At 36.4% G+C, this 14,528-nt stretch overlaps 1 protein-coding gene across 2 annotated transcripts; it reads right to left on the reverse strand.

Annotated features, from left to right (window-relative positions):
• On the reverse strand, window positions 4,255-12,020 carry LOC18776719 (polyadenylate-binding protein RBP47B'). Of its 2 annotated transcripts, none has more exons than XM_020564107.1 (8): window positions 11,550-12,020; window positions 8,895-9,378; window positions 8,634-8,710; window positions 8,398-8,528; window positions 7,928-8,024; window positions 5,778-5,936; window positions 5,139-5,239; window positions 4,255-4,737 (listed from the first exon to the last, which is right to left on the reverse strand). In XM_020564107.1, the coding sequence occupies exons 1-8, from the start codon at window positions 11,721-11,723 to the stop codon at window positions 4,647-4,649; spliced, it is 1,314 nt and encodes a 437-aa protein (XP_020419696.1). In that variant the 5' UTR covers window positions 11,724-12,020; the 3' UTR covers window positions 4,255-4,646. The 2 variants fall into 2 exon arrangements, with proteins under 2 accessions (XP_020419696.1, XP_007209154.1); XM_007209092.2 differs by having other exon boundaries at window positions 8,634-8,707; window positions 11,550-12,019.

The raw sequence follows: 14,528 nt of genomic DNA on the forward strand, positions 1-14,528 counted from the left end.
TTATTATTTCTTTAATTTCCATTAGTTTTTTTTTACATGTTGCATTGCCAATATTTTAAAAATTCTCTTGCATTTCCATTTTATTTTTTTTATAGATTATACAAGCACAAATGTGGTTTGGTGCTACTGGCCAAGGGAAAAAAAGTTTCAACCATACCCATTGTTGGGAGGTGGTAAAGACTTGTAAGAGATTCCAAATTATTCCAACCGGTCCGACGGTAGTCTTGAACGAGACTCCACTTCATGAGACTCCGGCATCGGATTCACCTATGGATTCCCCGATGAATCTAGACTCACCAATTGAAAATGAGCCAAGGCCTATTGGGAGGAAGGCGGCGAAGGCGAAGAGAGGGAGTAATTCTAGCAAGAATGCATCTCAATTTTTGGAGGAACTTTCAAAGCACCAAGCCATGAGAATTGAAATGGACTTGAAACAACAAGAGCACGATATGGCTATTCAAGTAGAATATGCAAAAGAAAGGGAGTATGTACGCGAACAAAACATTGAAAAAAAAGATCGGGAAACCATGGCCATGGATACAAGCCATATGTCCCCTGAAACAAAACAATATTGGAAGTTAGAACGAAGGGATGTTATGAGACGAAGCCTTTTTCGTGACGATGGACCTAGCAACACGGATTGGTTAAATGATGGAAACCATTAAAATAGTTTGTTTGCCTTTCATGTCTTAGTTTACTTGCCTTTGATTTCATTGTATTTTTTGTTTTCTTTAATTCATGTACCTTTGATTTCATTGTATTTTTTGTTTTGTTTAATTCATGTATTTTATTTTATTATTAGTTGTATTGCTTTTCTTTTAGTCAATAAAGAAAATATTCAACAAAAATCCTTTTTATTCAAAACATTCCATACATAAAAAACAAACCACAACCAAAGCATAAAAAATAAACAACCCACAACCAAAGCATAAAACATAAACAACCCACAACCAAAGCATAAAAAATAAACAACCCACAACCAAAGCATAAAACATAAACAACCCACTCACAACAAAAAATAAACAACATACAACATAAACATAATAAAATAAAAACAACTTCTTCACTTCACTTTATTCACCTTCATTTCCTTCATTGCCTTTCACCGCCCATAAATGCTCCATCAAGTCAACTTGACGGTGTTCATGAATATACGACGATTGCATCTCCGTGTAGCGATCAATCATACGAGGCATGAAACTATCGTCTCTAACCAACGGTTCATGCTGCACTGCTTCTCCATTTGGCCCCACTGGTTTTTCATAAATTCGTGTTAGGGCCGTGTCCATGGGATTTGGTTCATACACGTCATCAGCATCGTAATCATATTCATCTTCCACAATCATGTTATGGAGGATGATACAAGTCATCATTATACTCCTAAGCACCTCCTCGTCAAATAGACGTGCCGCGCCCCTGATAATAGCCCACCGAGCTTGAAGGATACCAAAGCACCTCTCAACATCTTTTCTGTACCCCTCTTGATAGCGAGCAAAAAAATTTTCCTTATGGGATCGGGGATGTGGAATTGTTTTCACAAATGTTGTCCACCTCGGGTATATGCCATCAGCTAGATAATACCCGTTCTGGTAGATGGTATTGTTAATTTCATATGTGATATTTGGGGCTTCACCTCTCAAAACATCATTGAACACCGGGGATTGACCTAGGACATTCAAATCGTTTTGAGATCCGGCAACTCCGAAGAAGGCGTGCCAAACCCATGTATCAAAACCAGCAACTGCTTCCAGGATGATACTTTTCTGCCCTTTTCTATTTCCGTAGTCCCCTTGCCAAGCAGTTGGACAATTTTTTCACTACCAGTGCATGCAGTCAATGCTACCAATCATGCCAGGGAATCCTCGAGACTCAGCTTTTTGGAGAAGCCTTTGTAGGTCCCTGGGCGTAGGTCTGCGGAGGTAGTCTCTGGTGTACAGAGTTTCCACTGCATCACAAAATCGCACCAAGCTCTCCAAAATAGTGGACTTCCCCATCCGAGCAATCTCATCCACCTGATCAGCAGATGACCCATACGCCAACATTCGTATCACAGCTGTGAACTTCTGCTCTGGAAGAAGTCCCAAATTTCCAGCACAATTTCTCTTTTGAACAAAATATTCATCATAATTGCAAATATCATGCATGATTTTATTGAACAAATGGGGTTGCATTCTATATCTCCCTCGAAAATGAACATCAGAGTACAGAGATTGTGGGATAAAATAATCTTCCATAAGATTCTTACCCCGGGAATGTCTATGTCTGTCCACATTTGGGCGACGGCCTTCTCGTGAACCACGGCGAGCCTGCTTTTCTTCCTCCAGCAAAGCAACTGCTATGCCAAGTTGCTCATCTAGTTCTCTCTGCGCCCTTTTGCTTGCAGCTCGTCTACGCATTCTTTCTCTAGTTTCTCGCTCTTGCCTCTCCAAAACCTCTTCCATGTCTGCCATTGAGAATGGAGAATGAAATCTAAAATTTGAGAAATTGAAATGTAGAGAAGAACTGGTGTGGGAGGTATGAGCTGAACCTCTGATTTTATAGAAAAATGTACACAGATAGATATGACACGCGGCGCAATCTTAGAGGGTGAAAATCTTATCTGAAATTTGAAATTCAAATGAAATTTCAAATTTCAAATTTATCTGAAATTTGAATTCCGAAATGTATCTGAAATTTGACATTTTGAATTTATCTGAAATTTGAATTTTGAAATGTATCTGAAATTTGAAACCGAAAATCTTATCCGATATGAATAGTATTGACACGTAGGAACCCAAAAATCTTATCCGAAAATATTATCCAAATTAATTGTTTAAGTAAACAAAATTGTGAAAAAAAACCAAAAAATGAATAGTAATTGCCATGGCAAGCCCCAACTGCTGGAAACACATTTTGCTGGAGGGGGCTAGGGCAGCCACTATTCACGTGAATAGTGCCTGCCCTAGGGCTAATCTTGCCATGGCAAGAGTCAACTGGTGGAAGTGCTCTTAGCCATGGCAAGGGGGGAGCTAGGGCAGCCACTATTCACGTGAATAGTGGTTGCCCTTGCAAATAGTATTTTGTGTTTCCACCCATTGCTACCGCTAAGGGCAATTACTATTTATTTTTTTATTTTTTCACAACTTTTTTTTACTTAAATAATTAATTTGGATAATATTTTCGGATAAGATTTTTGGGTTCCTACGTGTCAATACTATTCATATCGGATAAGATTTTATTTTATTAGTTGTATTGGTTGGTATTTATAGAAAAAAAAAGTATGAGGATTTGATGTTAAAAGTGAAGAGTATTGGTTGGTATTTATAGACACGGGCGGACCCATAATTTTTTTAGCGGAGGTGCAATATTGGCTAAGTATGAAAAATAGTTTTTCGGAATAATCATTTTCTCAAGATAATGTTTGGCAGCTTTTATTCCTTACACATCAAATAAGAAAACTTGATTTTATGGGATTTTAATATGAAGTATATGTTGACTTAATGAGCCATCATTTTTAGCCTAAATCTTATTTTGCACTAAAACCGATTTTTCATATTTTGATTTGGTGGGAATTTGATTTTCTAGTATTTTTATTTGAATCCAAATGGGGGGTACTTCCTTATTTACATTGTAAACTTAAGTAAATGGAGTAATATAAAAATAAATGAAAATAAATGAAAGTAAAAGGACAAAAATAAATAAGGTATAGAGAGGAAAATGTTGAGTATAAAGAGTGAATAATGGTAGAAGTAGAAGAAAATGTATGAGGATTGGTGTTGAAAGTGAAGGGTATTGATAGGTATTTATAGAAGAAAAAATCTGACTTTTTAAAAAAAAATTTATATAAAAAAATTCAATTTTTTTTAAAAAAAATTTAATACTGGGCGATGACGTCACGCTGACGCAAGCCGTGACGTCATCAGCCTGGGTTTCGAACGCGGGCTGAACTGGCCCTCGGGCCAACCCGAGTTGGTGGGTCCCACACGCAACCCGGGCCTAGGCTCCCCGCTGGAACGAATTTTTTTTTCGCCCCCCCCCCCCCCCCCCCAGCCTTGGGCTCGGTCTCCCCGGTGGAACCGCTCTTAGAACATGAACATGAACTAATATATCAAACTGAGCATTCTGGGAAGAGGAATAGAAATCTTGAAAATACTTTAGAACTCATGCACGAAAAAAGAATAGACTTTCGAGAATGTTAAATAGTAAATTATTCTTTTAAATGATTGAAGAAAAACAAAGTCTGACTTTTGGGCAGAGAAATAAAGAGAGGTGTGCTAGAAAATTTCCGTTAGGGCCTCTTCCTTTTCTTTAAAGCTCGTTATGATTAAATCTTAACGGGGAGTCTTTGTGATATTTTTGTTTCATTTGAACAAAAACCTAGACCTTTGTCATAGGCACCAGGTCTCCAACTTAACATAGTTTTGTACGGAGAGATCCAAATCGCCAGCCTCTGGTTGGAAAATTAGAGGGACTTAACTCCTACAGAATAATAAAATAAAGTGCAGTGCCACAATACTCTTCCCAGCCTCAATTACACCCACTATATCCATTGCTTATGAATGTGAAGCACATCTGATTGCATCTTCTCTTGCATTTATCATGTCTATCTCTGAGAAAATTGAGACAATCCCAACCAAACTAACGTCATGACATTATGCTAAACCTGACTAAGCTTGCTGAGTAAAGGATGATGTTCTCAGCCACATCGGACGGCCTAAGATGGCCCGTCCATGAACGGAGAGGTAAGCTGCATTTAACCTATCAATCAACCAGAGAAGCAAACAAGTCAAATGCCTGTACATGAGTGCATTAAGTATGATATTTTCCTCTTTACACCAAAGCTGCCAAGAGAGTCTGAAATTACAATTCACAACTTTTGATCTTTGAAAGTAGGGAGTATTTGTTATCTTGCCTTATCAGAACTATTAATGTGAGACTCAAAATAAAAATTGTGTTGAGAAAAAGACAAGTCATACAAAATGTCTTTGTATTTCACCCAGAAGTATGTTTGTTTGTCATGTGAGGCCATTTTTACATTCTATAAATATTTCCATAATGGTTGAACATTTGACCTTTTATTAACTCATTCAACTTTAGATTTACTAAATGTAATTCATTTTAAAGTATGCTACATTAACTGAAAAGGTGAAAAGATATACTTATCAACATCGGGTGTAGCCAAGGGATCATCCAACTCCTCCCTCTGTTCCACGGAGGGTACAGTACCTCCCATAGCTGCAAGATCTTGAACTCCTTCAACCTGAAAACAAAGCACGAAAAAATATATTCAAATAAAAGCTAACAAGTTACAATCCTTAAACTACCACATCCTTCACTTTCTCAAGGCATTCGGAAGTAGTCATTACAAACTACAAAGTCTAATCAATCTCCATAATACATGCAGGAAACATATTACAGAGCTGAATTGTATATCTGAGAGAGCCGAAAATTCTATAATAAAAATAAATGGAAAAGTTCAGGTAAATTGTAGGCATGTAAGGTTTTATTTATCTATATAAAAAATTGCTCTTCCGTCCTCTTTACTGATATTTTTTATTTTTTATTTATAAAGAAGAAAAGAAAATAAGATTGCAAGCCATTGATAACTAGTTGTGACTCACACACACAATGAGAAGGGAAGGGTAAAAATTCCAAAAAAGAGAATAAATAAAATGGAAACTCTTATAGCTCATCCTCTTAGCTTTCTGATGACGATATGTATTTCATCTGATCTCGACTCTGAATTTTGAACTAAGACACAAGGTTATCCATCATAATATAGAATTTATAAAGCCTGCCTGTTGAGGATATTGGCCATAACCAGCATATGCACCGTATGCATATAATGATGGATCCTGGGTAGCCCCATAAGCATAGGCATCGTAGCCTTGTCCATAACCATAATATGCAGCCCATTGGCTTGGATCTACTTGCTGAGCAAAGCTACCAGGTACATCCTACAATAAGACAGTTTGTCAGGTTAGGCATCCAACTATAAATGTATCTTTTATGCATCTGTGAGTGTATGAAACAAACTTTCCAGCACAGTATTAGGTAGGCATATGGTTATCTCCACTACATATAAAAGTGCAAATGTCATAAATATCCTACTCACTGAAAACATTTCTCTTATTTCTCTTTCCTCCATCCCCACCCCTCTGACAAAAAGAGGGAGAGAAAACTCACATGTTATTTATTTATGGTATTCTCAACTTCACGAGTAGAGTTCAAAATTACCTAAAATATTTGTTCAGAGTCCTAAGACCCATTTAATAAAAATCTGTTAAGTCATGCCTTAATTTAATAATCCTCAGATCTTTAAAAGTTAAGAATAAACTCTATTAATATCGTCAATCAAAGATGTTGATCGCATATTAAGTTGTCCAACATAACTTGTGGTTTTTCCAACTTATTTTACACCATCAAGGTTTTTATATCTAACGCATGAAAAATAAAATTCTACATTTTGTAGAGCAACAGTTATATAATAAAATACACTTGAAATACTACCCTATACATTTTTTGTATTTATATAACAAGAAAAAAAATTAATAGAGGAAAAGTACAAAGTAATGAAGCGAGAACCAGCAATCCACCTCCATGTTATGCTAATAGAACAATATATCTCATACAACACAAGAAATCAGTAAAAAACAACACTCTTCCCATCCCTAAACAGAGAGCTTCAAAGAATTCTTTGAAAACGGGTGATATCAAAGGCAATGATATTGAAGAATGCACTATTCTCCTCAAAAGTATTTTGAACTCTTCTTCTTTCTCTTAAAAAACAGTTATACTCTCTTTCACTCCAGACGATTCATAGCAAAGCTTTCCCTGCACATCTCCATAAGATTTAACCCCCTTCATATGATGGGCGCCAATCAGTTTTAAATCTATCTTATATACATAAGCACAAATGTGTTAAGTACCCTAATTTAAATTATGTCACTTTAGATAAAGTTTTTCCCTTTTTTGCCCTTCTTTTAATTTCACCACTGTATCCCTCCCTCCCCTCTATACTCCTATTTTTCAAAAATTATATTAATTTACTTCTATTACTGTTCTTGTCTTCATAATTAAAGTATATTTTGAAATCAATAACTTCAATTTTTAGTTAAGAAAAACATAGATCCGTAATTATCTAACTAAAAAATTTCTCACCTTAAGTAACACTTTCTATTCATGGTAAAATCAAATAATTCATCAAAGTTGAGAAGTTCGACTTTAAAGTGATACATAGCATTTAATTTTTTTTCCTTTTTTCCATAGATTAGTATTAAAACCCTAAGTATTAAAACAATAGCAATGATACTTGCTTGAAGTTATGTGTTTTTTCTATCCATTTTGTGCATATTATACTTTCCATACTCTAGTTATTAAATATTCTAGTACAAGAGTTTGTTTTGTATACAACGCAACTCTCGATTCATTAGGTAAGTAAGGCTAAGCATCTTACGTATCAACCATGAGCATCTAAATTCTAGGCAAAGTTGTAGTAATGCATATACAAACAATATGTTTTATCAGGATAACCATTAGTAAGCTCTTAGTTAAGAACCTCCAATCTCTCGCTGTTCCTTCTTACTATTAAGACGAAATATTAACTTTCAAGTAAAAGGATATATGGCTCCTCTCTATTTAACAAATCAAATGGAGCGGAAAGTCAAACTTGCAAGCACAGCTAAAGCCGCCTCAATACAAGGGAGCCTTGCATGTCAGATCATGCAGATTTAACAAAGACCTCTCCATTTCCATGGAAAGTGGAGAGCAGCCTATTCCCAAATCAAAAGCATTGCATCTCAATTTTTCAAACACTTCATCCATTCACATATTCCTGTCTTTTAAAATGGAAACCATCTCTTAGAAGGAAAATGTGAAGCAAAAACATCATTATGGTTGAAGACAAACTAGCATTATATATAGACAAGTCATCTAAAAGAGCAATCACCTGTTTAGCTGTTGGGCTCCTGCCCCAAGAAATGCGGACTACTTGTTGACCAATCATCATTCCCTGCATCCTTTGGATAGCTTCTTCAGCAGATGCCCTATATGGACAGAAGTGAAACCAATAAACAACTAAAGAGAAAAGTAGCATTGTCTTTCTTTGGGGGAAGGAGAAAATGCCTGACAAAGATAAATCAAGCTTTAGTCCCTTCTACATTGCAACATTTTCTCGCCTCCTTCCTTCATACTTATGCAACACCTATTTTCTTTAAGCAAAGGATAATGTAACAAGGGCTAACCTAAATAAGCCAACATTCTAATTCCACTTACCCATGTTTTGCGAAATTAGTGGGGGGGAGAGAGAGAGAGAACAATGCACAGAACTTTCTTCTTATATAAAAAAATAGATGGATGAAATACTATTACCAAAAAGAAAATGGGACAATCAAGTGATGCCTTAAATGCTAAACAAACCTTGTCCCAAACTGTACAAAACCACATCCTTTGCCCACAGGAATCTTGACATAGGGAATTTCTCCAAACTGCATAAAACTTTGCTTCAGTTCCTCCTCCGTGACATTAGGATCCAAGTTACCAACAAAAATCTGCATTAGACATAACCATATGAATAGCAACAATAAAACATTAGACACAAAACCCAAAAAAAAAGTTCTTAAAAAAACAAATACAATTAAGAATGTCAGACTTACTGTAGTGTTGTTTGCATCATAATCTGCTGGAAGCACGGGAACTGCTGGCGTAGTGTATGCTGGATTAGGATATACTGCTGCCAGAAAAATCCACAGGTAAGTGCATCTTTGAGTCAGGGTAAATAGACTTTTTCAAGAGAGCATTATCAAGATAATATAAAGAATACTGGAAGCATAATAAGTGAAAAGAAAAGGAGCAAGTCTTTCTGGCCACAACTTGAACATATCTGTATATTGATTCATAAAATGATATTACCTTACCTTTTGTTGCACCATATTGCTGCTGAAAACCGGTGGTTTTCTTTGGTGTTGCAGCACTGATACGCATCTGCCTAGTTGAGCAATAAACACCATTCATTTCTGTCATAGCACGGTTCCTTTCTGTCTCATCTGCAAACTTGACAAACCCATATCCCTTTGAGCGTCCAGTGTTTGGATCAGTCACAACCTTGGCACCTCTAACCGAAGAATATTGAGTTCGAAAGGTTTCTTGCAGCATAAAATCTGTAACATCAGGGGCTAAATCCCCTACGAAAATAGAGTGCTCAGGGCCAGCATCAGGGCGTCTTTCCCCAATACCAAACGAAGCCCAGTTCAATCTAAAATTTTGTTCAGTTCCAGGCATTAGTGTCCCATTGTAAGCATGCAGAACCCTTTCCGCTGCAGCATGAGAAACAAATTCCACAAACCCATAACCCTCTGGCTGGCCAGTGATTTTATTACGTATTATCTTTATTGAAATCACCTGAATAAAGTAATCATCCAAAAGTAAATAATAGAATCTCTTATCACCAGGAATCTCTTTTCTGCACACTGCTATAGAACTGCATACTTGGTTTAAAATAAATAAGACATACATAAAACTCTTTGGATGAAACACATATACTTTTATTAAACCATAGAAGAATAATTAGAACAAAAGATGGATAAGATGTCCATCTATGCTGACAAGCCATAATTTTATTTTATTTTTCCTTTTTTGTTCTCACAGAAAATCTACTTCCTTCAGCTTCTCATGAAAGACTATTATTTCTTTCTTCCAAACAAATCCCAAGAGAATCCAAAACCACACACTACCAATGGGTATCGCCCAGTTATTTGTCCCAACACTGAAATAAACCTCAAACAGCAAAGAATAAATTCTTGGCCAAGCCCACATCACTTGCAGCAACCTAATCCAAACTTATTAAGTCAGAAACAAAATATGATCAGCACTAACCCCCTTGAGTTAGCTCAAGTTGTGAGAGTGGATAGGGAAATGGGCTAGGATTACGCTAGGTCAAGGGTTCGATTATGGTACAGCGCTCTTGGGATCACTTTGCAAAGCACTACAGTGGAGCCAAACAAGTATAATGTCTCCTTTTTGGAGCATATCACAAGTATTAATTCTTCATGAACCACAAACCAAACAAAAATTATATACTTCAGTAGGTACACCAGTATTTCAAATTATTTCATATGGCTCTGCAATGGGATCAACTGGTTTGTCTAATATAGGGTTTGCAAGAAGAAAAAAAACATCATAAATGGCCTAAAACCTTTTTTGGGATCATTCAGATATCATTAAGCCTCAACAATAGACCTCAAAATTTTGGAAAAAAGGAAGCAAGAGCAGTAATTAGTAATTACTGCATTATAATTCACAGATAACGGACCAAAGATTGGAAAGATGAGTCAACATTCCATCTTCCTGAAGGAAAACCAATGCAAGTAAAAACAAACAGAACTTACTTGCCCCAATTGGTTATAGTTTTTTATTTTTTATTTTTTGGTTAAACAATTGGTTGTAGTTAAAGATTACGCAAGCATGGAAAAGAGGACATAACAATCAAACAAAACCCATATGTGAGGCAGGAATGCATTCAACACAAGTTAATCAGCTGCAAGATTGAAAATGGTCTACCCTATGACATTTTATTTGCCTATGAATGTTGCACATTGTTATTTCTCTTCTCACTCGTCTAAGTCATATTTCACACAGTGTTTACACTCAAAATTCCATATATTAAGACCTAACACAAAGCAAAGACATATCTAGTTTCCAGAAGATTATGTGAAGATTATGCCAGCAACAAAGAAGAAGGCTCCAGCTAGAATAGATGGTAAATTATCTTGGCATCATGAACTAGGGATAGAATCTCACAGCCATCAGGGTTTATGGGATGGGAGAGGGCCACATCCCATTTGAAACCCATAGGTTCAAATCACCTCCAATGGGGCAAAAAGTTTAATATCAGAATAACTGCCTCGCTCCCTTCTATAAATAACCATGAGTTTAATCTCATAAATTTGAATGGAACAGTAGAAATCATATTTGCAAGCTTTGCTCGGCCTTTTCAAGAATGGACTATCAACCATCTAGTTATTCACAGGGCTCCAACCACGTATGACTTGATTAAAAGTGAGACACGACTCATCCACATTAACTGTTTATGTTGTTTGGTTACAATGGAAGGGAATTGAACCATTGACCTAGCCTAATCCTAACCCATTTCCTCACCCACCCCTCGCTACTTGAGCTAACAAAACAGTATTACTCAGCACTAAAGTTCATAAATTTGTGTTGCCTGTAGACTGCTCAATGCCTTGCCCACACCATACCTATTAATTATCCCAAAATACGTATTCACAAAATCCTTGCATTATCAATAACCATAATTCAAATAACCTAACAAACAATTTTAAAATCAAAGACTAGTCTTACATCAGTAGAGTCTATATACATATATGCATACATATCCAAATTCAAACGACACACTACAATAAGCAAAACCAAATTCAAGAAATACCTATTTTTATTAAAACTGAATTCCGATTATAAACTCTAAAATTCCCAGCAAAACCCTAATAGATATTATATCTACTGTGAGAGAGAGAGAGAGAGAGAGAGAGAGAGAGAGAGAGAGAGAGATAGACCTCGCCGGTGTGTGCAAAGCAGGTAGTGAGGTAGTTTTCGTCGACCCAATACTGTAAATCCCCAATCCAAAGGGTTCTGACCTCTTCCACTGAAGTTGGTTGATGATGATGATGCTGATAACCTTGAGCCTGAGACATCATACTACTCGGCGGTTGAGGCTGAGCGCTCATCATTTTCTTCTTTGTTTATCAAACTCTCTTCTTTGTTTTCTTTGCAGGCTGCGAGCTTCTACGTCTCTATGACTCTATCTATGTATCATATGCTAGAGCTCTGCTGCTTTTCTACCGGGAGGCGGAAACCGGGACAAGGACGCAGGAATATAACAACTTCAAGGACACCCTTTGCCTGAATTAATCACGGAAATATGAATATCGGTTGAAACATGTTTAAATTATCGCTAAACTTTTTTTATGAAAATTAAGAGAGAAAAAAAAATTGAAATTGTGAATGAAAATATAATAAATGCTTTGAAGTAAAGTATAGGATGAGAGTATGTTTGAAGAGTTTAATCGTTAATATTTAGAGCCCAATTTCATAATTGTTAGTTTTATTTTTATTTTTTTTAACTTTTAAATATAGCAAAAAATTCATTTGAACATACTCAAATGCCCTTAAAATTTAAGACCCAAGAGTTTCTATCCCAAATCCAGTTCATGTTTAGGGATGGCAAAAAACCTTGTCGTGTTGGGGCCTTATTGGGTCCCTGACCCTAACGGGAGGAGATTTCAAGGAAAAATCGAGGGCAGGTACGGCTCGTACTGGATCACCAAATTTTAAAAATCCTCGGTTGGGTACAAGTAGGGCTAGCAATGGGTCGTGTCGTGTCGGGATAATAAACGTGTCAAAAATGCTCAACCCGAACTCAACCCATTTAATAAACGTGTCGTGTTGGGTTCAAGTCTTCTTTTATCGTGCAGGTTTCGAATCGTGTAACGGGTTCATAAATAATAACATGCATATTACGAAACTCACAACTGAAAAAATTTAAATTTAAAAAAAAAACAGAGAGAGTAGAGAAAATATAAGTAAAAAAAGATAGAGAGAGAAGGAAAAGAAAGAAAAAAATAGAGAGAGAGAGAGAGAGAGAGAGAGAGAATTGAAGGAAAGAAAGAAAGAAAAAAGAGAGATGAGATAAAACTAAAGAGAAGGTAAAGAAAGAAAGAAAAAAGGAGACCATAAAAAAAAAGGGAGAAGAGAGACGAAAAAGAAAGGAAAACACAAAAGAAAAAGAAACATTATAAATATCAAAAGGCATACCATAAAATCACAAAGTTGTTTGTAGCATGGTGGATAAGATGTTTGAAAGAAATAAGGGTGGTAAGGGTTTGAAACCCCTTGTGTGTGGTGCTGAAGTCTCCATTTCTCTTCATTTTTTAGCTGGTTAGCGTGTATTACACGGGTTGACATGACCCGTTTAATAAACAGGTTAGACATGTATTATAGCAGGTTGACCCGAAACCCACCCGTTTATTAAACGGGTCAAAACGGGTTGACCTGAAATTGACCTTTTTTTCTCGTGCGGGTTTCGAGTCGTGTCCGAAATTGCCACCCCTAGGTACAAGGCGGAGATGGTACTGTTATCCTCATTCCCAAACCCGGCCCAATAAGTAATATATTTATGTTTATGTAATATACATATAATATAACTATGTATTGTTATAATTTAATATTTATTTAGTTTTTTCAAATTGAATTGAGATGATTGTGAGTAAGTTGAATTTTATAGGTCAATCAAATGTGGTTGATAGTTTAAGGTGAAATTAGTATTATAATGTAGGATAAGTATTTTTTTTATGCAAAAAAAACTCGGGAATTTGGGGTAGGTTTGGGGAAAATCCCCCCGACGGGGAAGGGAACTCTCCAAAAATTCTTATCACCATACCCGGCCTCAAACTGGTTTGTTACCATCCCTATTCGCGTTCTTCTTATCCCCCACAAACACAAAGATTGGGGTTCAGTAGCCACTATCCTTCTCCTCCTACCCTTCTATCCCTTCCTTTTGGCTTGCTTAATGACGAAGTTGTGATAGGGTTGCTGAGGTGGATCTATGTCTGATTTGTGCCAATCTGTTCATCTTCATCCTCCCTTGATTTTGGTGTGGGCCTAATCCGAGTGACTAAGAGCTTTAATTTTTCTTTAGGTTTTAAGGTAATTTTCTCGGTCTCTCCTTAGGAGAGTTTTTGTGTCATTATTTATGTTGGTATGTGTTCAATCTCTCCAAGCCGTGTCTTGGCGCGGTTTTTGGCTTTTCTTGAAAAAAAAAGTCACTAGAGTAAAGTCATGTGATTGTGATTTTTTGCTAGATTTGTGATTGGGGAAGTACCACAGCCATGATTATTTTTTGTACCCCACTGACATGAGGCATACAGTAGCCATGATTATCTTTCATACCTCATTAAAACATGCATCCTTTGAGTCTAAGTATGGGTTCAAGTGATTGGTTACCCTATGTGGCTTTTGTGAGCCAGCCTTTCGACTTATATCAATGATGTTTCTATCAGTTGGGAAAAAAAAGAGATTGATCATGACTTGTTTTTCTTCAAAATTTCATTATGTTTTTGTTTGACTTCTGTAGATCTAATATTTTCCTCTTCCTCAACGAAAGCTTGGAAATTGAACCCATGTCGATAACAAAAGAACAAAGTCCTAACCCAACCGTATTTGCCTTCTATTGGTCTTATTTATTTATTATCAATTCTTTCTTTTTTTTTTAAAGTGATATGTGAATCAAAGAAAATTTAACAATGTTTAAATATTTTTCCTAAAATCCTAGCCGCTCTCTCCCTCTGTAAATCCTAAAGGAAAACTCCATAGAGGGGGGAGGAGGAAGAAAGCTTTACTGCCCCCTCCTCCCCATCTTCTCTTCTCGTCTTTTCCTTTTAAGTTAGTGAATAAGTCCACTAGGGTGTTTTGAATAAAAAGTCTCTTGTGGTGGTTTCTTCTGAGCCATGGTTAGATTGAAGTTCCCCATCACCACT

This window comes from Prunus persica, chromosome G5 (assembly GCF_000346465.2).
Source record: "Prunus persica cultivar Lovell chromosome G5, Prunus_persica_NCBIv2, whole genome shotgun sequence".
Classification (NCBI taxonomy): Eukaryota; Viridiplantae; Streptophyta; class Magnoliopsida; order Rosales; family Rosaceae; genus Prunus; species Prunus persica.